Here is a 24,113-nt window from a genome sequence, read left to right on the forward strand (position 1 = left end):
GTAATGTCCTCTATCCGTTGTTAAACCTCTGACGTATCTGCACAATTCTGAATTTCACTTTTCTTTTTATATCTAGTTCTACATTTTTGTTCCAAGTAGACATAAACCTGTAAAACACTAAAAACACCAAAGAAAACTCCAAAGACTCCAAACCACATACTTTGACTCGAGAAAACTCCAAAACACATATTTTGACTTCATAAGAAACTCAAATATATAATTTTTTTACAACGAACTACTATTTTTTTAGTCAAACTAACTCAAATACATGTTACAAACTAGTAAAATCCAAAATATATATTATGTTTGTAGCTAGGTGTAGGTACAAGTAACATCCTCTTTTTATTATTTTAGGAACATTATCGAGAACTAACTTTGACCTGTGTTATTATCAAAATTGTCATTTTCTACGCGGCAGCACCACAATCTCTTTCATATTCTATATTCAAAAACCTTTTATTTATTAAACTAATTACATATATTGACATTGGTCATTAAATTATTGTTTGACATAATATACTATATGCTTCCTAATTATTAAATAACAGATCAAAAGACCACGTGAAGGTTTAATTATTATTAAGAACGAAACCGGTTTCGTGCGGGTAATATGTATATTGTTCTTGGTTTATTAGATATTTGGCTTCACTTACGGTGGGTCTTGGTATATATGTATATTGTTCTTCGTTTGCTTAAAGTATGTGTATATGATGTTAAATCGACTCAGCAATCTAACCGTAAATATACGTGGTTGTTAATGAAAGTTTATTCTTTTGTTAAAGTTTAATGAAAGTTTTTTTTTTAACGCTGATTTATTATGATATTACAATTACGAGAAATGTTACATAGACGATCCGACAACCGACAACACTACCTGCTTTATAAAGATCTACACCTAACTGCATCATCTGAGCCGTCATACAAAAATCACACCTGACCGAGTTTATTTACACCATGTTGAAGATCCCTTGTAAGCATTTCCTATGTACCCTGCATAATTGTTTTATAAATCGCTTTCTCCGGTAATTGAAACATGGATCTACCGGTGTAGAACCATTAATAAACTTTTAGTCAAACCATTGGACCGTTGGAGTTTCCAGCAAAATTAATATGTATTTTTTCACTAATATTATTCAGATGACTTATATGGTTTGCGAGAAACAATTATATATATTTTATTAAATCAAACAGTGGATAGGTGGAGCATGTATATATATGTATACATAGTAATGGAAGATCACATGTATATTATATTTTAAAATTAATCCAAGATTTGGCGGGACATATCATATATTATATGGTTTATAATATTGTTGGATCTAACAAACAAAGAGTTTGAGTTAAAAACTATTATACGAAATGATTAGCAATTAATATATTCGAAATGAAATTTTGTTTGACTATCCTTATTTGTTATTTTACTTGGTAAAAGGGGTTCAATTCCCCCAAGTTTTAGCATTTGCTATTTAAAAAAAAAATTCAAATCCCCTATTCCCTTATATTCGTGATCTTTTTTTTTTTGACATCATATTCGTGATCATTATGAATACAAAACTGAGTTTTCATTCAATGTAATGAGTTAGTATGGTAATTTAAGATTATATTGCGTCCGTAACTATAGTGCCCAATTGATGCTGTATTTAAAAAAAAAATACATTGAATATACTTGATTATAAGGAAGTTAGATTATGAATTCAAAATTTTGAATCAATTCATAATCTGATTTTTATTGATTTTCGTCAATTTGGTCATATAAAAGGGAATTTTGATTATGTTTTCAAAATTAAGATAAGTTTTAATTATGCATTGGAGCGCAAATTATGTAATATTAAATAGTCAATATTATCTATAATTATGGCGATTTGCTTTCATGGCATTAACCCTACACCGGGTTCCTTCTTAATTTGGTTTTATCAGTTTTTTAGTTTGTTTCCTTATAATTTGTTTCTTTCGTATTTTATTTTTCTATTACCTATGTTTCTTTTAATATTATAATCATAATTTTTATTATGAAAGCAATAATTCTATTTTCTATGTTTTGTTTTATCTTAAATTCATAATAATTTTTTTTACGTCTTTGCATACTTTTGTATATATTTTCCATAAATATACCTCATTTACACCTAACCAATTACACAACCTTTTTCAATATGTATCATTAGATCTAATATTTGTGACTATAAATTTTAAATTTTTTAATATCTATAGATTAAAAGTAATAATCTCTTTTGGTCACTCACTCCGTGCAGGACGCGGATTATCACCTAGCTATAATTAAAATCAAATCGGATATTGTTTTACTTTCCTATATTAAGTTTGATATTTCATAACTTGTAGAAAATATTTACATATAGTCTTTGAATATTAATCTGTTCATCAAGAAATATGAAGGTTTAAAACCATTATTCGAATCTATTTAGGAGATGATTAGAATCTGTTCTCCGTCTAAGGTAGACATTTTAATCCAATAATCTACTAAGAAAAAATCAGATGAAATATATTTTAGTCAATATGATATGAAAGATATGATAACACCGATAAAGTTCCTTTTGATGATTTCCTTTGTGTTTAAAAGGAACACTGATTAGAAAGAAACCTCTGCAACAAATAAAGACTCCGAATGATAACGTGTGGGACAACTGCGGGATAAGTGCGATACGGTTCAAATAGTAATAAAAATGTACAGATATATGTAGAGATTTTTGTTACTACTGACGACGGTGCAGTGCAGACTGGTTGGTTACCATTCGGAGCCAAAGATAAATTATTAACTTTATCTCTATCTAGGGTAGACATTTGAAGCCAAAAATCTACTGAGAAACAATTATATGTAAGATATTTTAGCCAATATAATACGAAAGATATGATAACACCGATAAAGTTTCTTTTGACTATTTCTTTTGTGTTAAAAGGAACACTGATTGGAAAGAAAGAAACCTCTACAATAAATAAAAATAATTATTAACTTTTTTTTAGCAACAGATACATTATTAACATGTGTTGTGTTTTAAAGGGAAGACTGTTTTTTTTAGTCAAAAAAGGGAAGACTAGTATCGAAGAAAAGGGGAAAGAAAAGATTGAAATATTCATGGGAAGAAAATACAACAATGACAAACATGACTGATAGCGGCTATTCACGGGATGTGGTAGCAACTGTGGCATACATATATTATTTTTTGGTAACAAGAGGCATACATATATTTTAGTGACATTGCTTTTTATTGGGGTAAAAAAGTTGATCATCCTAGGAATTGAACTTGTTACCTACAAATGTTAAAGAATGTGCTCTTATGATATTATGACGTATAATGTTATTATTTATGATTATGATATTGTTTTGTCTGTTTATAAAACTCATATATTATGTTTGTATTAATATTAAAAATAAACTTAATCACTCTTTTTCAACGCCTACAACAATTAAATATTTAGAGGTGTGATCGGTAGTGGTTGTAGGTGCTGTCCACAACCTCATTTATTTCTACATCACTAAATTCACAGCAATTAAGTTTTAATAAAAATTTCAAAATCACAGTTCTTGAAATAACTTACAGTTGTACAAGTGCTCTATAGAGCCAAAAATCCAGAGCAATTTTTTGGAGCTTTCTATAAATTTCTAAAGCAATAAAATCTAAAGCCACAACAAAAAGTCTACAAAATTTTTCTACAGCGTAATTTTTAAAGCTACAACCATTACCAATCGGACCCTTACATAGCCATGTCATATTTTACCAAATATTGCTATATTTAAAGGTGAAATCATTTCTACCAAAAAAAATAATCTTTAAGAACATATTGAAAATATTGCACAAGAAACCAAACCGAGGCATAGATTAATCTTCAAGGTACCGGCCCATCAACATTAGACAAGTTCAATTGTTCTACGTAAAAATTAGGGATTCATGCCATTTGACGGGCATGTGGAGCTAATAATTTCATACCAGAACCGATCATTGGCATGTACCAATAAAGCACTTCATTATCCAATGGAAGGCATTAGACCACCGAGATGTAGTTAAAAGCTTGATTTCAAATTTATAAAGTTGTATACTAAGAATGTTATTAATTTTGTTGCTGGAGTAAATGATACATAATTATGCAAATATTAGTAATGTGATATATAAATACCGTAGACATCTAGGAACTAGATAATAATACATATACCATAACAAATTAGTTTTTTGTTACATTCACTATTGAGTCTTTATCTGTGAACTGTGATAAAAAAAAAATTTGGTAAAATATTAAATATTATACCAATTTTTGTTTTTGACAAACATTACAATAAATGACTAGTAGCGGAAGAAACAACACAGCACTGAAACAAGCTACGAACAACAACAAAACCAAAAGTAAGAACTACACAACATTAGCGATTAATCGGCTTGAAAACGAGACGGCCTCGGACCAAACTACTCGAGAAATAGCTGAGAGAAACCAGTCGGTTGCCGCTAGCTACCGAGAGAAGGGCGTCCTCAAACCCCGATTGCAACGGTTCCTATAGCTTCCAACTGACACCCTAGATCAAACCAAAGCATAGAATTCAAGCTCTGACCCCAAAACTTAGCTCGGAAGAAGAAATCACCGGCGGTACAGGAGAAGCCAAAGCCCGACATGCCGTTGTTCAGTGGTTTGTGTTGGAGATTACCGTCTCCATTAATCCACCTGGACCGTGTACACCCATCTAACTGCAACCCATATAGAGAAGACGGATCGGAAAATGGACAACCCTCCGAAGAGACAAAACCAAAGCCAAATCATTTGCCTGTAGCCTAACTATCTCACCAAAAGCTCACCAGAGCCGTGAAATGCTCTCAATATACGGACACGATGATGCTGCGATTATTTGAGAAGAGCTAAGCGACGGAGCAGGCCACAACACCGTCACCACTTTGCTTTAAGGGACGTCATGGGTAACCAGAAGCACGAGCCAAGCAAGTGCGAGACCAGATACACCAAAGACATCAACACGAAGCCCCAAGGAGACACGGATAGCAAGCCGTAGCAGTACCATCGACGAACACCTACGCGCCACCACCACCGGATAACTCGACGGACTGTGATAATTGTTTGGAAAATGATAGTATTAAAATTAAAGAACAGAGTTAGGCCATCTTTATCAAGGGATTCTCAAAACTTTGGCACGGATTTTCCAAGTTCTTGAGAATTTCTCTAACTAACTGTTAATAATTAACTTAAACTCACATTTTCAAAGACTCTTCACAAAAAAAACCTAAATCCTGAACACAGATTCCCTTAGCCTCCATTAAGAAATCAAAACTGTTCTAGATAGCGAAGCACTATTAGCTAATGAAGCACTAGAAACAAAAGCAGTAGGAGAGGTTAGAAAAAAAGACAAGGAAATAGATTGGAGAAGAGAATGTTGAATATCGAACAAAATTCACATTTATTCAACAATTGCTTCGATTAACTTTAGGACTTTCACAAAGATCTGAGAGTTCAAGAACACCTGCAAGACCGAGAAGTCCTCCTCCAATCCCGACAAGAGGTATCGAGATCTTATATTTATAATTTAAAATTTACTAACATATTTTATTTTGCGATTACAAGTCGTATAAGGGATAAGAGAGGATCTCCAATGTGTATCAAAATAAGAAAAATCATCAAAAATGAAAAAAAAAAGGATTCTCTCTAATGGTACATTATATTAAGAAAAAAATAAGGATATTACTAGTATTACATAATATTTGAGAAAACACTATTCACAAATTTATTTTCGTTAGTACCCTTTTTTATTTGTATAATAAACTCTAAATTTATGATAAAACTTTTTATGCTTAAAAAATATATAAACAAATATTACTTAAAAATCTATACAGAAAATATTAATTTAATACTGATTAAACTTTTAAAAATATAACTATAACAATTTAAGTATTTAAATATAAAAGTATAATTAAATAATAATATATCTTAAATAAACATATAATAAAGTAGCAAACAATGCAAATAGAAATACATAACTAATAAGAAATTAGAAAAAACACAAACAAACTTAACAAAACATAGAACAATTGTTAATGTAATAAAAATTATTTTAGTAAAGTTAAATCTTGCTTAAAAACTTCAAATTTCAAAATAAGTGACTACAATTTTAATTTTTATAAGTATTGTTAGCAATAAATAAGAAGTTAAAAATAAAAGGTAACATTAGAGCAAATCTTAGGGAAAATTTGGATAAATACATTTACTTGAGATTTTATTTTGAAAACTATAATTTCATTTATCTAGTTTGAAAACTAGACTTTTATCTAAGTTAAATGACTAAATTACCCAATCTAGATATATATATATATATATATATATTTATTTTACAGATTGTTTTTTTGTTTTTAAATAATACTCCTAAATCTGTGTATAATATCTTATTATACGATATTTTACAAAAACAATTTTGAACTGAATATCTTACAATTATTTTGATGAAAAAACTAAAAAGTTGACGTTTTTCCATTTTCTCTATTTCCTCATTCCTCTCTGGGCCTCCATTTATTTGCATCATCTTCTTCTTCCTCTAGTTCTCCATTTTTGTAGGGCTTATATGTTTGTGTTATTTTGTTACCAATATTCTTAGGTGTAATTTGATTTTGTTTATTCTCGTCATCTAATCTCGTAGACATCGGCTCTTTGTATAGCCAACATCTACGGCTGCAGTAGTTTCATCATATGATTTCTTATCATGTTAAGATTATTATTACATCTTTCAAAAGAAGACCTGAATAAGCTTTCTATATAGCCTGTTGCTTTTCTTTTGATTCAGAAAACATCAAAAGTAGTATCCTTTATACAGTACGATAATCTTTGTATATTGTTCGATGTGTCATATGAGTGATAGATCTTCTACATTCAAATTCTGTATCCCACAGACACCAAAGTAAGTTCCCAAAACATGTTTTGAAAGCTCAACACACACACTTTAGACCTGGGAAATTTAGACCAGATTACTGAGATCATCATACATAAACAATTGGGATACATTTCCTCTGAAATTGACATAATGAAGTAAGCACATAAATCCACTAATTCAAAAATTCACATACTTTGATGTTGCTGTGATAGATTTTTTTTCTCTCGCTACTGCAAAGATCTACGAGGATACATGAAATCAGGAAAATTGTATTAGCATAAACATAAACAATAATAATAGTAATTTTGAATTTGTAATTTAGTAGTAATTAGAATACATAATTTTTTTATTTAAATTTGGATAAAAATGTCTTATCATATTTCCGAAAGTGTACTTTTCAAAACTTAAAAATATAAGCATATTATTCAAATTTTAAACTATAAGTAGAGTATTTTTCAAATTATCCCCAAATCTTAACCTAATTTTGAATTTATTTCGTTTTGAGAAAAAAACTAGGAATCACAAAGTAGGCATTGAGTATCAGTTACCAAATGGGTTGTCGATTTTTCGTATATAATAATTGCATTTGTTTTACTAAAATGTCAAAAGTATATTATCTCCGTATACAAATGATTGATGTTTTAATTAGTTTATTCTTTTGTATACAAAAGACTGATTTTATAGATTTAATTAATGCATTTTTCTTTATTTAAAAAAAAGCATCATAAAAAAATTTTAAAAAATTATTGGTTGAATTTTATTGAGAATGAGATAAAACTTTAAACTAATTAAAAGTGAAATCAAAAGTAATTAAAAAGTAAATATTAATTTTTTTTTCATATGTGTGAACAATTTTAAAACATCAATTTTTGTATACAGAGGGACTAGGGCTGGCAAAAAAACTCAGATCCGAAAAACCGAACCGAACCCAATCCGAAAAAATAGTATCGAACCCGAACCGAAATTGATTAAATATCCGAATGGGCTCAAAATTTTGGTATTTAGAGAACCGAAACCGAACCCAATCCGAACCGAAGTATTTCGGGTACCCGATTATATCCGAAAATTGATTTATATACCTATATATGTTAATTATTTTTAGATCTAATATATATTAAGAACATCAAAATATATAAGATATTATTAAGCCGTCCAAAATACTTATAAATATATACATATAGTCAAAAGTACATGTCTAAAATAGTTAAAGTATATTCAAAATACCAACAATACTTAAAATATTTATTGATTATCAATCTAAATATTCAAACCAAACCAATTTATATGTTAATTTTAGGTACTTTGACATATGTTATTCAAATTTATATGTAATATATTGTTTTGTTTATAGAATTTGAGAAATTTAAAGTATATAATGAATTTAAAATTTTTTTAAATAATTTAAATGGGTTATCCGAACCCGAACCGAACCCGCAAAAATCCGAACCGAACCCGAATCAAAATTTAGAAATATCCGAATAGGACTGAAATCTTTGAACCCGAAAACCCGAAATCTGAATAGACCCGAACCAAACTCGAATAGATACCCGAACGCCCACCCTAAGAGGACTATGTTTTTTTTTTTTTTGTCTAACAACTTAAAATATCTAGTTGGGGAATGGCATTGTTTAGCAAAAAAATCAAAAATCTTTTGACACGTAGGTTTTTAGCCTATATATATATATATTTTTTTTTTTTTGAGCAAAAGGTTTTTAGCCTATATATATAGTAGAACTGGGTGGAAAGAGAGGAGATCAGACACAGAAACAAATAAGAACTTTTGTTTTATTATATTCCGAGAATGAATATTGCAGGTATTGTTCCAACGTTGCATGAAGCTATTGCTCCGACTTTCCATGGCGAGTGGATCAAGGTAACTAAATATTAATTCCATGTATTTAACTTCTCACAAATTCATATACTCTTCAGAAAGATATACTCCATCTGTTCATAAAAAATTTATGTTTTAGAATTTTCGTACTTTTTAATAAAACATATTAAAATTTAGTTATAAATGCATAGTTTTTTGTAATTTTATATTTTTTATATTTTTAAACCAATAAGATTTTAAAAAATGCAATTAATGTTTTTGAAATTCACAATTTCTCATTATTAGTTGACAAAAACTGCATTGAAAATATAAAATGTATCTTTTTGAAACAAAAGTTTTCTCTAGATGCATTAGAAATATAAAATTCACAATTCCGTTATCAACTATTCCCCACAACTTTTAACCAATAAAATATTTATAAATACCATTATATTTTTTAAAGTTTAAAATTTACAATTAATTTATACGTTGAAAATATAAAACATATATCTTTTTGAAACAATTTTTTTTCTTCTAAAATATAGATTTTTTTGAAATGGAGGGAGTATAATTTTGTAGGAGAAATATATTATGTATATTAAATTGGCTAGTGATTACTAGCTATGCATTGCCCCAGCTATCACTTCATAGTATTATTCCCTGTTTTCGAAAAGTTCATAAAATAAGAAAATACATCATGATGGCTTTCAAAAAAAAAAGATGGCTTTCGTTTTGTGTTGATAATTTGGTAGTTGATTATTTGGGTTGAAATTTATTGTGGTGACGAGATGTTATATTGATTATCAAATACATCACGTACGAGATATCATATGGTAATTGATTATCTGGGTTGAAATTTATTGTGGTGACGAGGTGTTATATTGATTATCAGGTAGAGCAAAAAGGAAAGGGACCAGGACCGAGAAGTTCTCACGCCATAGCCGTGGTAGGAGACAAGTTGTACTCATTTGGTGGCGAGTTAACATCCAATGTCCCCGTCGACAAAGACCTTTACGTCTTTGACCTCAACACCCACACTTGGTCAGTCGCTCCTGCCACCGGAGACATTCCAACACTCAGTTGCTTAGGCGTCGCCATGGTAGCCGTTGGATCTACACTCTACGTTTTCGGCGGCCGTGATGCGTCCCGAAAGTACAACGGGTTTTACTCGTACGACACAGTGAAAAACGAGTGGAAACTTGTGACGGGGGTCGAGGAAGGACCTGAGGCTCGTAGCTTCCACTCTATGGCTTCGGATGCGGAGAACGTGTACTTGTTTGGTGGGGTGAGCAAAACCGTGAGGCTCAAGACGCTTAACACGTTTAACGTTTCTGATGAGAAATGGGTCCAGCTTCCGACACCGGGTGATTCTTGCAAAGAAAGAGGAGGAGCAGGTCTAGTTGTGGTTCAAGGGAAGGTATTGTTAATGAACGATTAAAGTCCAGCATTGGTAGTTAGATAACTAATAGATTAAAATATAAAGGATTAGCAGCGTATCACCTATTTTGATTTTAAGTTGAAAGTTGATAATAACCCCGAATTAAACAGGTATGGGTGTTTTACGGGTTCTACGGAGACGAGTGTGATGATATCCATTGCTTTGATGTGGATCGAAACGTGTGGACTAAAGTCGAGACTACTGGGGAGAAGCCTTCACCGAGGAGCGTTTTCGCGATTGCGGCTGTTGGGAAACATGTCATTGTAGTTGGAGGTGAGATCGAGATGGACCCTCAGGCCCATGTTGGTCCTGGGAAGTTGTGTGGCAAAGGTTTCGTGTTGGACACGGAAACGCTGGAGTGGAAGAAACTGGAAGATGGTGGAGGGGAGGCACCAACTGAACCGCGTGGGTGGTGTGCATCGACAGCTGCGACGATCAATGGAAAGAAGGGGATGCTGATGTTTGGTGGGAAGGCTCAGACCAACAACCGCTTTGATGATCTTTACTTCTACTCGGTGAAAGAGCTTAACCCTCTCATCAATGTTCGTGTTGGACTTGGATTATTTTAATCTCATAAGGAGATTTGTCAGAGACCGAGAGTTGGTGTAAAATACCTAAGAATAATGTGTCTCTGCTTGTGGTTTTGAAGTCTGGTGTGATCAAAACATCAAAGTCTGTTTTTTTTTTTAAGTATTGAATAATGTGGGAGTCTGTTTGTGGTTTGAAGTATTCTGTAAGTTTGTAACTGAAACGTCAAAGTCTGTATGTAATGAATAATGTGTGTCTCTGCTTGTGGTTTGAAATATATTGTGATTTGTGAATCAAAGCCTGTCTCTTTTAATATTTACCTCCATTTCCTTTCCCTCAATGGTGTATATTTTAGACAAGACCATCAAAGAAGTCCACAGGAGAATTCAGGTTGATATTTAAAAATGCCACAGGAGAATTCAGGTTGATATTTACAAGATTTCATTTAACACCAAATGCAATAATACAATGTTCTAGGCACCATTGCCGAATGATAGAGAAACGCAATGGGCCATACTTGTAATGAATAACATAAGTAGGTACCATAACATATAATGTAAAAAGAGACAAGAGCACTCTCATAAGAAGGAGGGAGCAAGATCCTTCCCGCACTCACCAATAGGTGATAAAATAATGCTCAAAAGAGCAACAGAGCAACTGACCACCATCTTAGGAGAAGAAACAAACCAAAGTTTTTGTTAATTCGAACTGAAATCCATAGTAGCTTTACTTCAGATTGTAGCTTCCTCACTATAAAAATAGTGTAACTATGAAGAGTTATGTCAAGCAATGTATAACTGAACACGGTGATCGTGAGCAACTGAAGTGAAAATAATAATTTCTAATCAATCCAAAGTTTTTTATATCGTAAACCTCGAATCTGAAACAAGAGTAACATCTTAATTAAGCAAAAAGCTTTACACATTCAAACTAAAGTCATATTGTGTCCTAAACTAGAATCTAAGATGGTAACACAGACTAACAGTCTTCAATATAAGTTATTTGTTTGCATATATATATACACACATTATATATACATGTATATACAAGATCAATCCAAAAATCAGATTACGTTGTCGAAAATCTCCTATATATTATTTGTGAAACATTACACCTTCTTTTTGTAGCCACATGTCATCACTAGGATGATTCTTAGAATTACTAGAGAAATAGGTTGGTCCATCTAATTATATAATAAACTTTTTATTAAACTAACCATAAATTCATTATTAATGTCAATTATTATTTCCTTAAATAAAGATTACGGAATTGCCTAATGTGGGTAAAGTATATATGACAATTAATGATTTTGAATAAAAAAGATCTGATAAAAAAATGTATCTTCTATCAAATTTGTTTAATTTAAAACTATTAAAATAACTTTAAAAAAACAAAATAACCATATTATAAAAATTTAGATTTTTCTGTATATTTTATATTTTGAATTTTAAAAAATGACTATAAATTACTAAAATTGTTAAAAGTCTCACATTCAAATTTTGCGATCCATGGTTTAAAATTTTTGTTATGACAAAATACAAATGATTACAAAATCATATAAGTAAAAGTCTAATTTAATTAATCATTAAGATTTAAAATATATATGTATATATATATCATTCTAAATTAAACTATAAACCATATTGAATAAATAAATATTTTAGTTTCAAAATTTACTTTGAATAATTTTTTTTTGATAAAAGTTTTGAACTAACATTGATAAATTTTTTTAAATTATCAATTACTAAAATTATTAATCCCACAATAAAAGTTTTGTTATCAGTAATTTAAAGTTTTTGCTATTAAAGATACACATGATCAAAAAAAACATATGAGTAGAAAACACCATTAAAAAAAAATAGACATTAATATTAAAAATATACTATGTATGTTAATATCATTTAAATTTAATTACATATCCTATCAAATTTTTTTAAAAAAATTTTTGTATTAATAAAATTAATTTATACGTTCGCACCAATTTTATTATATATGTAATAGTTACTGACTTTTAATTATTTAATATATATTTATTATTTCATAATATGTAAGAACATATAATACATAAAATAATTTATATATATAATTTTTATTCCGCGCAAGGTGCGGGTCTTAATCTAGTATAAGTTAACCTCTATGCATATGCTAGCCGAATCAATAAGTAAAAAGAAATGCTCACGGTCTTTGAAGTTAAGCATGCCTGTGGTAAGTGCCCATATTATTTATGGTTATGTCTTTATACAAAAAGAGTCAAAACCATAAAACAAAAGTAAAAAGAAATGATTCGTTATTCACCTTCTAAAGATAACTCATCCAAACATGAACTTACCTTGCAAGCAAAGTATTATTACCTTCATCTATTAGTTCTCATACTTAACCTTATCTTCACCGGGATCGTTGTTGTGATAATGTTTTTAATGATCAGAAGATTTTAAAATTACACTCAAGACGAATTTACGTAGCTTGCTTATAGCAATTATTTGTCAACAAATTATATCAAAACTATCTAACTTCGATAATGATCTAACTTTTTTTCTTTTGATAGCCGATAATGATACGACTAAAGAAGAGCAATGGATAATGTTGAAGATACAATACATTAGTTAGTAGTTAACTAGCTTCGTAAGGTGTCAACTGTATATCAAAGACTTAGATCAAATCGTAACATTGGCCGGCCAAACGAAGCTAAGCAAATTGCACACATTAATAAATACATATACGGATCATTTCCTAAGATTCAATATATATATATATATATATATATATTTTTTTTTTTTTTTTTTTTTTTTTTTTTGAATATAATGTTAAATTTATTCAAAGAAAATACTTTTGTACATCCTACGTGTAATGTTTCTGTTTTAAAGATATAAAAGAACTATGGAACTCAGAACAAACTAGCACGTCCCTTAAGTTTGCGATCAGAGCTGCAGTAAACCTTCAAACTTTTGGTTCCTCTGCGCAAAGACTAAAGAACATTTGTTCCTCACTTGACGATCAATAAATCTGACCAAAGATGCAGAGGCGTAGTAGATGAGCCATGACGTCTCTCGTTCCTTTCCCTCCAAATCGAGTGCAGAGACGTTTGTAAAACGTATCGCACAAGAAAACGAACCCGACATTCCAAAGTATTGCTTACAAGCAGATGAATGATTCCATCCCAATCCATTGTGAAGTGTTGTTGTAGAAGTCCTCTTGTTAGCTTGGTCCACACTACTACTGTGTACGGACACTCGAAGAAGAGATGATTACGAGATTCAATCCCATGTTAGACAGAAGATACAGGCTGGATCGATGTTCAAATTCCAAGCAACCAACCAATCTTACTTTCCTCTCGCAATTTTTAAATAATTGGTTTTGGATCCATGCAGTGATTTCTAATATACTGACATCATATCATATCACCTATAACTCTCAATAATATGCCAACTTGTTTTAACAAGTTCATTTATGCGTATAATTTTGAGAAAGTAAACATTTTAGGCATTGGAAAAAGATTATAATTAAAGTATATTATTCTCAAGATTAAAGTTGAGTAGTCAAACAGAAACAGTAGTAAAACGTGGGATATAATAGGATTTCGATGTAATAGTTCAACATTAATTCTCTTGTGCAGGCCAACAAACCTTGAAACTCTACAGAAATCAACATTGGATTTGGTTTTTAAAAAATCGTGATTTTAACTATGTACATTAATAGAAGCTTCAAAGACTAACAAGCTACTACATCGATCTCCCTAAATTGGAGATCTTCACTAATATCAACACCCAATCCTTTCTACAATTCAACAAATAACCCCAAATCAACTTACAATTCTCCCAAATACTCATGTGAGTGACCCACTAATCATTGTTCCTTCACAGCTCACCCTCACCGTGATCCAGTCCCCACCTTCCATATCCCATCTGGGCCCATCCAACCCACCAACACATCTCAGCCGTCCGATCCTCTCCAAATAACAAGCCAACAAGTTTAAACGGTCTAGATTTCTTGACTCATCTTGCAATTCCACTGCTTCTTCTTCTTCTTCTACTACTTCTTCCTCCACTGATCGCCAAAACGTTTGATCTGTCACACTTGTCGGTGAACTCGAAACCAAAACCGGTTCAATGTCCGGTTTAGATATCAGAAACGGATGGTTTAGGAGTTGTGTAGCCGTCCGTCTCTCTTTTGCTTCTCTCTTAAAGCACATTTTCAAGAAATCCTTTGCTTCGTCCGTAAGCAAACAAGGAAGCTCCGGAGTCTCACCCGAATACCCGACCCGATAAAGAACTGAAACCGGATCCTCCCTTGAACTCGCCTCCGTCCACGGCGGAGAGCCCGTAGCCATCTCAATCACCGTACACCCAGCCGCCCATATATCACTCTCACTCCCCTGTTTCTCCCCACGCGCCACCTCTGGAGCCATAAACGCCGGCGTACCCGTCACCGTCTCCGAGCCCACCCGTTTCGCACACCCGAAATCCGCAAGCTTGGCCTCACCCTTCTCCGCGACAACCACGTTGCTCCCCTTTACATCGCAATGCGCGATCCCTTTCGAGTGAATATACTCCAAGCCTCGTAGTATCTCGCGCGTGTACTTCACGATCATAGCTTCCTCGAGTCGGCCCCCGTTTTTCGCCGCCGCGACGGTCAACGTTCCGTACGGTGCGTACTCCATCAAAAGATTATACGTAACGACGCCGTTTGACTCTATCTTGGTTTCTGTTCCTCTGTACCGGATCACATAAGGAGAGTTCAGCGAGGAGAGAATCTTGGCTTCTCTTTGCAAGAACTCTGACCGGTGAAGCTCGGAGGATTTGACGGCGAGGATTTCGTTTGAACTACGATACATGGCGGCGCAGACGGTGGCTGTGGAGCCTCGGCCTAGGATTCTTCCTCTAGTCCATTCCATTAGGACAAGACTAGAGAAAAAACAAATGTTTTTTTGTACTCTGTCTTAGTTTTGTTTCTTACACTCTGCTACAATTGAACAGAAGGTTTATATAAGGATGGATTAGATAGTGTATACATTTGGTAACACCGAGTTTTAATTTCTACCAGCTTATGAATATAATAACACGTAAATATGTTCTTGTGTGTACACGTGAATTTCTTTTTAAAGTTGATAACCAAATGAAAACCTGTTTCGATTTGATTTATAATTATTTTAATTTCTGAAAAATCAATAAAGAAAATGTGAAGTGTCAAGTGTACAAAAAGAGGTGTTTTGAGAAACGTGAGTGAAATATCAACTGGCATGTGACGTGGCAATAGAACGTATCTAACGTAATAAGTTCGTTGAGTCTTGTGACGTGCCACTTCTTTGGTTTTGGCGAGTCTGTACTCTTCAGATTACATTCTCTAGAAACAATGACGTGTCGACCTCTCTGTGGTCAGAAAACTTTTAGTTCTTGCTCCGACCGTAGTTCCGTATAACTCTGGAGCTACGTGTCCGAAGATTTTAGATGCTACGTGGTGTTTATGATTGGCGTAGTGTTTTTTCTTGAACACTTTTTTAACACCAATTGGCGTAATCTATTTTAACACTTTTTTATATTTGAATCTATTGTAAAGAAATAATAATAATTATAATTTGCTATAATTTTGATTTGTGGTTTCTTATGAGTTTGGTTGGTATAGGAAAAAAAAGTAGTGGAGATGAGAAGTTGGCCACTTTGGTAGATTTTGATCGGTCATCTGCATTCTGCACACTTGGAGCTTTGGTGTTACACTTCGTTATCGTCTATACTATATATGTGTGCATACGATTTTTCCTTCGGATTTTCCAAAATTTTCTGGTTTTTTATTATTTTATAAAATATAAGTCTTGTTTGACAGCGTCTTAAATCTGTTGTCTATTATTTGTATCCTTTATTTTGTCTATTGTCTTGTTTTCTTATTCGTTTATGATATCGTTGTTACTTGTTACTATTATTATTTATTTAGCAAGCTGTAAATAAAATATCAAAGTTTAAATTTGTCTTCATGTATAACCAAGAAAAGTCTTCATGCTACAAAGTACATATATTATCATGGAAGACCTAAATTTTGTAAAAGAAGACTTTCTGACGTTCGGAGACTTTTCCTTTTTTTTTTGCTAGTTGTGTAGAATATAACTTTACATTCCTAACAAAATCACTTCAAGGATTCGGGATATAACTTGTTCCACCTGGGGCAACCAAGGTGGCTTTCGGTTTTGTTTGAAATGGAACGTGACTTTAGGTAGTTTATGATCTGATTTTCCTTTGTAACGGTTTTTCAAACTTTTGTGATTATGGAAATTTCAGATGGAAAAAAAAAAAAAAACTTGTTCCACCTGAGGCCAAGACTATAATATTTAACTAGATATTTTATTCTAATTTAGTCAACTTGTTATCATATAGATAATAGACGTTCGTTAAACAAATATTCTGACAAGAATACAAAAATAAAATAGATTAAGAAGATTCGTTGATAAATCGTTTAAGACTTGGAAAAAAAATAAACGACAGTGAGCGGTCGGTTTAACCACCATTATCGGTTGAGATTTAAGAAATAAATAATCACTTTCAAATATGATTAGGTCTGTTTTATGGTTCTAACTTGCAACTTACATTCAAATTAAAGTTAAGTTCACATAAAGCACTACGACTAATTAGGCTAATGATGATTTTTCTTTCTTTCGTTATTTGCACTCCAAATAGCTATTTTCAATTTACATATCGATTTTAAAAAAAAAACTTTTATTAAAACTAAAAGTTTGAATGCCATATCATTCATTGATTTTATAAAATTTGAATGAAAAATAGTACATAACGCTTAAACCGAGTTGGATGTCAAAACTTCGTCGTGTAAAATGAAGATTATCTTCATTATATGTATAACATATTTTATCTAATAGTAAACGCATTTCGGCCAAGATATCTCAAGACATCGATCTTAGATATTACAGGATCAAAAGTCCATACTTTTCTATAAAGCTCTCATCATAATTTTTCCCGTGAGTAGCTAAGATTTCAAACATTTTTCGTCTAGCTGGCATGGATCAACTCTGCGTAGGCAACTTGGATATATTGTTACGCATATGCTATATTTTTGGATCAACTAAGTGCGTTTTTCCTGGGTCGACCGGATGGCCAATAGGGTTTATCAAAACCAAAAAAACTATTTTATAGGTTAATTATGTTAAGCTAGCTTAACAAATTATTCAAAATGCTGAATTGTATAACTATTCGTGCTTATATTATATTTTTTCAAATAACACGTACAATTTGTGTGCTGTTTGGTAAGCTTTTCCTGTACGTTCCTACCATATATATACAAATCATATGAATACGGAAATTTGTAAAACTAATGCGTGTATGTAACACATGGCATGAGAACAAGAACGGATGTAAAAAGGCGAGAACTCCTGCTTCAAGCAACAACCTACTCAATTTTAATAGTAGACATCTCACTAGAAAAATATACCAAAAAGGTTGAAAGGAAAAAAAAAACTATTAAACGAAACAAATATTTCAGAGAAATAAAAGGAAGCATCAAAACGGTTTCGGTTATCTTTTTGTTTTATTTTTCTTTTTTCCATCGAGCAAAAGAAAGAAATAATTCTATAGCAACAATTTAGAGACATATATAAATTAGAATAATTATAATTATTGAGAGCATTCAACATTTCAAGAACGAGATAATGTACAGGTTTTTTTTGTCAATCGTTACATTGCATTTATGATTAGGAATAGGCGAAATCTGACTTATTTTTTTTGTACCTACAACTTCCGGTGGTTTAACGCCAACCATTCATGTACAGACTATGGGTTTATGATTTAAGAGACTGTTATAAAAAACATGTAATATGGTTTGCTCATAAAAAAAAGAACATGTAATGTAAATTTTTAAATCCATTTAATTTTTGACTAGTTCTCTAACTAGTATTATTATTCATCAAGCAAGGTTTTATTTTAAAAACTTGTCTCAACCACAGAAATAGGTTTATCAATAAAAATTGAAGAGTAATGCGTGAGAAAAGCAATATAGACCTCTTTCGTTGCTTCAAAATATAAACTCTAGATAGCAAGAGTAAGAGTAAGACATAAGGAACTTATATTCCATTCCCTTCTCCCTTTTATAGAAAAAGAAAAAGATTTGATTTGCTTTTCAGATTAGAATATTGGGATAGTGAATCTATTTCATATGGACCATATATTTCAATTTACTTCAAACGGTCGATGTTTTAAACATTTATGTAACTCGTAAACTTGTATGATGAAAAATAAGTGCAAACGATTTGCTTACATTACACACTAGTCATCGATGGTACTCAAACCCGGTGACAATACTTTATTCAGAAAATATTTTAATTTATTTCTTATCCGTAGAATAAGACATCCAGCCAATGACAGGCCAAAACACTCATCTCCAATGATTAGAAAAATCAATATTAGCCCAAGGTATACGTGTACTCCCTTTAGGTGTCAATGTAGATTGTTTTTGTCCAATCAATGTAGATAATGTTTTGATATTTTCAACGTAATTTAATAAGGAAGTAAATATGATACGTTTTTTAAGTCTCTTTAAAAACAGAGGTATAGTAGGAATCTCTATCAGCATAATCACCCCACGCCTTTACGACCGGATTCCCAAATTAAAACTTGATGGTCATGGACCTCGTGGTTCTATCTAGATTTCTACGAGGATCAAAGTTGATTTCCTTGATTCTACTGAGTTTGGGAATAGGAGAGTCATGGAAATCTCTTTTCATAGGAGAGTTTCCACCTTTTTATCAGTGTAAATGTTCATCATGGTGAAACTTTTCTAATTTTATGGTTTTCCTATTTGTGATATGTGTTTGATCAATGAATTTTTTTTTTGACATCAATGGATCTAATACTCAAAATTTACATGGAGTTTACGACGAAAGTTGGATTCCTCGTAACTGCGTTGTAAACACCATGTAAATTTACGACGAAATATTTTAGTCGTAAATGTTCGTTGTTATGGACACGTTTTCTTGTAGTGCTCAGTTCACAATGAATCGCGTGGGTTCCTTTAGTTCATGCACATTGTATCCGTTTCTGCTAAATATATATATAAATACTAGTTTTATAAGTATATCGCAATTTTGTTGGTTGATTTGATATTATTGGATCATTTGCTTGCATGTGATACAAAATATATTTGAGCAAATCGTTAGTGACGTATTATATGCGGTAAGAAAATGTGAACAAAGATCGGGAGTCGGGAGTGTTTAGCACTTGAAGTCGTTAACCGACTCTACACTTCAGTAATAAAATCAGAACAAAGATCTAAGTATAAGTTATAAAAAAAAACAAAGATCTAAATTGTCTGACAGCTAAACGCGTTTACTTACTATTTAAAGTTTCTCATATGATATCTTGTTTAAATTTTATTCAAAATTTAGGTTCTCTAATTGGTAGGATTACATGTGGTATGATATTTTTGAATAACTGAAGGAATTAAACAACGTAAAAATATATTGCTGGATAAGTTTTATAAAATAGAGAAAATAATTATTATAAAACTACTAGTGTTAATATATACGTTTGACTGTCAATATTTTTTATAAAAATTATTTTAATCATTCAATATATAAAATCATAACTGATCGCACAATTAATTATTTTTTACTTTTGACACTGTACAATATAATGCATATAAAAGCTTGTGGATCTGGTGAATTCTACTTATACATCTACGTAATCTCATTTCTTGTAAATCATGATCTACTTGGTATGTATCATATTACCCGTTATTAAACCATTTGTATTAGATTTTGATGAATGACTTAAGTTCTTGACGAAAGTATACGTATTATTAAAAATTTGAGAAAAGAAAAAAAACGAAACTATATTTCTTTAAGAGAAAAAGACAAAAATAGCACTAAATCAAGTTTTTGTTCCCAAACTATCACTCAAGGTCAAAAGTCACAAAAATAGCACTTAATGTTTTATCAAAAGTCACAAACTTAGGGTTTAGAGTTAAAGGGTGGGGTTTAGGATTTAGGGTTTAGGGTTTAGGGTTTAGAGTTTAGGGTTTAGGGTTTAGAGTTTAGGGTTTAGGGTTTAGGGTTTAGAGTTGAGAAATGAGGTTTTGGAAATAAGATTTCAAATTTTGAAAAATAAAAAAATTAAAATTTTCAAAGGATAAACTTAGAAATTTGCTATTTTGGTCATTTTAGTTTTGGAGTGCTATTTTTGTGATATAAACTTAGAAAGATGCTATTTTGGAGATTTGCCTTTACTTTAATCCATATTTATACAAATACAGTGTCATCTGCTGACAAAAAAAAAGAAGAATTCAAATACAATGCTGGAACACGTGCAAAATGTAATTTCAATATTCTTTCGGGTCTAGTAATTCCAATCTTTTTGGTACAATATTAATTTATGTTAATATTGAAGTCAAATAAAGAAAGGAAGAAAATCGGTTATCCCATCATTTTCGCATTCCTTGTTAATATCACAAGAGTAGCTAAAATTTGTACGCATGAGTACATATTACCCTATAAGTAAATGGTTTATTCGACTGATTAATGTTCAAGTTGAATGCATGACTGGTTACAAATAAGCCCAACAAAGTTAGCAGTGATCCAGTTTAACCATATACACATTGGGCACGTTTATTATTGGAGACCGTGCGCTATGCCGATGATAGCCCCGACACTGTCACTTAATGGTTTTCCACGATTGTACAATCAACCAAACACATCGATTTCAGCTAAAAGTCCACACAACACCCCCACAACAAGCAAACAAACAAACCACTTTATTCGATTCTGGTAAAGTCCTCAGTGCAATGTCCTTATTTGAGATCTATCTTGGGCATCACAAAACGTTTCAGGACATACAGGAACACTATCTGAGAGAAAGCATATATGCTTAAACCAAGTAACGTTTCATCCATGAAGTGAAGCGAGACCAAGCAAGCTCCACCGCAGCTTCGTCTTCATCAGAAAGCCCCATGCTTTTCCTCCTGCTCACTCCTTCAGGGCTCCTGTTCAAGAAAGCGTGCCCGTTCCCCTCGTAGATATGAACCTCGTGCGCCACTCCCGACGCTTTCAGCTTCTCTTCAAGATTCTTCGCTGCCTGCACAAAACCTCAGCTAAAATTTTCCAAACAAATCAAGAAAATAACTAACTCAAACCCTTACCGTGACATCAGAGAAACCGACAAAGTTATCAAGCTCCCCAAAATGTGCCTGGACAGGCGCCTTAGCCTGTGCAGGATCCGCAAGCTCGGAGGAAGGAGTACCGTAGAATCCAACAACAGCGTCAACCTCAGGAACCAAAACTGAGCTAGCTATAGCCAGTGCACCTCCCATACACATCCCAGTCACACCAACCTTCTTTGATCCATTAGCTTTAAGCCAGTTAACAGAAGCACGTATGTCTTTAACAGCTCCTTGCCAGTCAAGTCCGTCCATCAGATGCTGAGCCTCCGCGGTATCAAGCCCAACCTTTCCTCGATACAAGCTATACACGATGATGAGAAGAAGAGACTCAAATGAGCTTTGAATCAAAGCAATACTATTAAGAAAGTTGAAAAATATTGAGAGTTTGTATTTATACATATGGTTTACTAAAAGGAAGCTAAACCAACGGTTAAGCAAAATGAAACTTAACCAAAGTACAATCTAATTTAACCGGGTATTGTAATACATATGAACTCACTCGGGTATGAGAGCTTTGAAGCCAGTGTCGAGTTTCGAGATTTTGATGGCGTGGTTCTTGATCTCAAAGTCAACACCCCACCATTCTTGAATCACGACGATTCCAGGTGCGTCGTCTTTTCCGACCACATACGCATCAAATGTCTGAACAACATATCACATAAAGGATACGATCAGACCAAAAAACAAATTCAGGGAGAGAAGAGGAGGAGAAGCTTACAGTGTCCTCTCTTTGGATTTGGATTTTTTTGAAAGCGGAATCGGCCATTGATCTGATTGATGAGCGGTGAAACGATGGAATCGAAGATCTACGGAGATACGAAGAAGAGGAGAAGAATCTGGAAGATGAAAATAGTGCTGCTAACATTTCTCGACTCTTTTTGTTTTGCGGCCCGTGGGGATGAAAACTTTTCAGGGTCTGCCCAAACGGCGTCGTGACCATCAATACATGGGCCTAATATATTTTATGGGCCTTTAGATCCAGTTGATCTTGAAGTTATTCTAGAATTCTAGTGACTGGATTTGATTTTAGGTTTGGATCAGTTGAACTTTTTAATAATTCGATTGGACCCCAAGAACTTTTCAATAGATCCAATTACACCCCGGATGGTGAATTCGACATATTTCAATACTTTAGATGGTTTTGGATACATTAGCTAATACTTCATGTAGCTAGAAAACTTTTTTCCTTATTTTTTCTTGTATTTTATGCCAAAATAAATCCATGACGATAAAACGTTGATTCTAGCCGTACATGATGGATTCGTAAATGGGTGGTTCACATCACCTAATCTATGGACTTGTCTTTTCTGCGTTTCGATTGTATCAGTTTGTCTATTTTACTCCCAATTATATAAGGTGAAGTCCATATAAATACAAACTTTATCATTGTATGCGTTTTAACAACCAGAACTTATTGGATTTCGTTTTTGGACATTCTTGGTTTCTTGATTTTATGAAACTGACCCGATAATCAGGGCCAAGTCCTGCGTTTTGCATTAAAGAGTCGATGTGACGGCTCACCAACAGTACCAAATCTTCACACAAACCAACCCTCAACGATGTGACGCCTCTTCTTGTTTTCTTTTGTCCACATCATTAATGTTATTTACTGATTTGTCTGATTCTTGCTAAATCATTCAACCATGAAATCTAGACCTACAAAAAAAAATTCTCAGAAAACATCATAAGAAAATCACATTATACAGCATAAAAATCACAAAATAACATGTGTTAGATAGCAGAAAAAAATTAAATTACTTGCCAATAATAAATCTAATGTAAACAAATACTTTAACTAAAATATTTGTTATCCCAAACCCTAATTCTTTAACCTTCATAACAAAACCATTATCCCAAAAAACTAAAACTTAAATTATAATCTCTCTCTCTATATACATACACACACAATATATGCTTTTACATTTTTAATGATTTTTATTTTTGTGATTTTTATCAATATGTATATTCTTAATGATAAAAACTTGTTCTGGTGAATCTGTCTTCAACCATTGTTATTTAATCAAAATTATATTTTAGCTGAGTCTAATGAATGATGAAAACAAGTAGGAAAATAATTTCTCAACGGTAAAACACAATAGGGAAAGATGGTGCAGTTAGAAACCGTATAAGAAATAGTATAGATGGATACACTGAAAAAACTTACAAAGGAAAGGAAGAAAAAGATTATCCCCCCCAAAAAAAAAAAAAAGATTGTCCCTAAATTATGAGAAAAAGACAAAAATAGCACTAAATCAAGTTTATGTTCCCAAACTAGCACTCAAGGTCAAAAGTCACAAAAATAGCACTTAATGTTTTATCAAAAG

The 24,113-nt window shown here is 32.2% G+C and overlaps 3 protein-coding genes across 3 annotated transcripts; 1 reads left to right on the forward strand and 2 right to left on the reverse strand.

Annotated features, from left to right (window-relative positions):
- The first annotated feature begins 8,609 nt into the window (after nucleotides 1-8,609).
- Nucleotides 8,610-10,921, forward strand: LOC106336851 (nitrile-specifier protein 2-like). The gene is made up of 3 exons (XM_013775808.1): nucleotides 8,610-8,741; nucleotides 9,571-10,095; nucleotides 10,227-10,921. Exons 1-3 carry the CDS (start codon nucleotides 8,670-8,672, stop codon nucleotides 10,683-10,685), a joined length of 1,056 nt encoding a protein of 351 aa, XP_013631262.1. The 5' UTR covers nucleotides 8,610-8,669; the 3' UTR covers nucleotides 10,686-10,921.
- Nucleotides 10,922-14,219: 3,298 nt separating this feature from the next.
- LOC106339645 (mitogen-activated protein kinase kinase kinase ANP1-like) lies at nucleotides 14,220-15,691 on the reverse strand. Its single transcript, XM_013778488.1, has one exon. It carries the CDS (start codon nucleotides 15,533-15,535, stop codon nucleotides 14,468-14,470), a length of 1,068 nt encoding a protein of 355 aa, XP_013633942.1. The 5' UTR covers nucleotides 15,536-15,691; the 3' UTR covers nucleotides 14,220-14,467.
- A 5,601-nt stretch (nucleotides 15,692-21,292) lies between these two features.
- Nucleotides 21,293-22,714, reverse strand: LOC106337145 (protein usf-like). The gene is made up of 4 exons (XM_013776199.1): nucleotides 22,508-22,714; nucleotides 22,289-22,431; nucleotides 21,769-22,090; nucleotides 21,293-21,704 (listed from the first exon to the last, which is right to left on the reverse strand). The coding sequence occupies exons 1-4, from the start codon at nucleotides 22,652-22,654 to the stop codon at nucleotides 21,498-21,500; spliced, it is 819 nt and encodes a 272-aa protein (XP_013631653.1). The 5' UTR covers nucleotides 22,655-22,714; the 3' UTR covers nucleotides 21,293-21,497.
- Nucleotides 22,715-24,113: the final 1,399 nt, after the last annotated feature.

The sequence above is a fragment of the Brassica oleracea genome, chromosome C4, assembly GCF_000695525.1.
Source record: "Brassica oleracea var. oleracea cultivar TO1000 chromosome C4, BOL, whole genome shotgun sequence".
NCBI lineage: Eukaryota > Viridiplantae > Streptophyta > Magnoliopsida > Brassicales > Brassicaceae > Brassica > Brassica oleracea.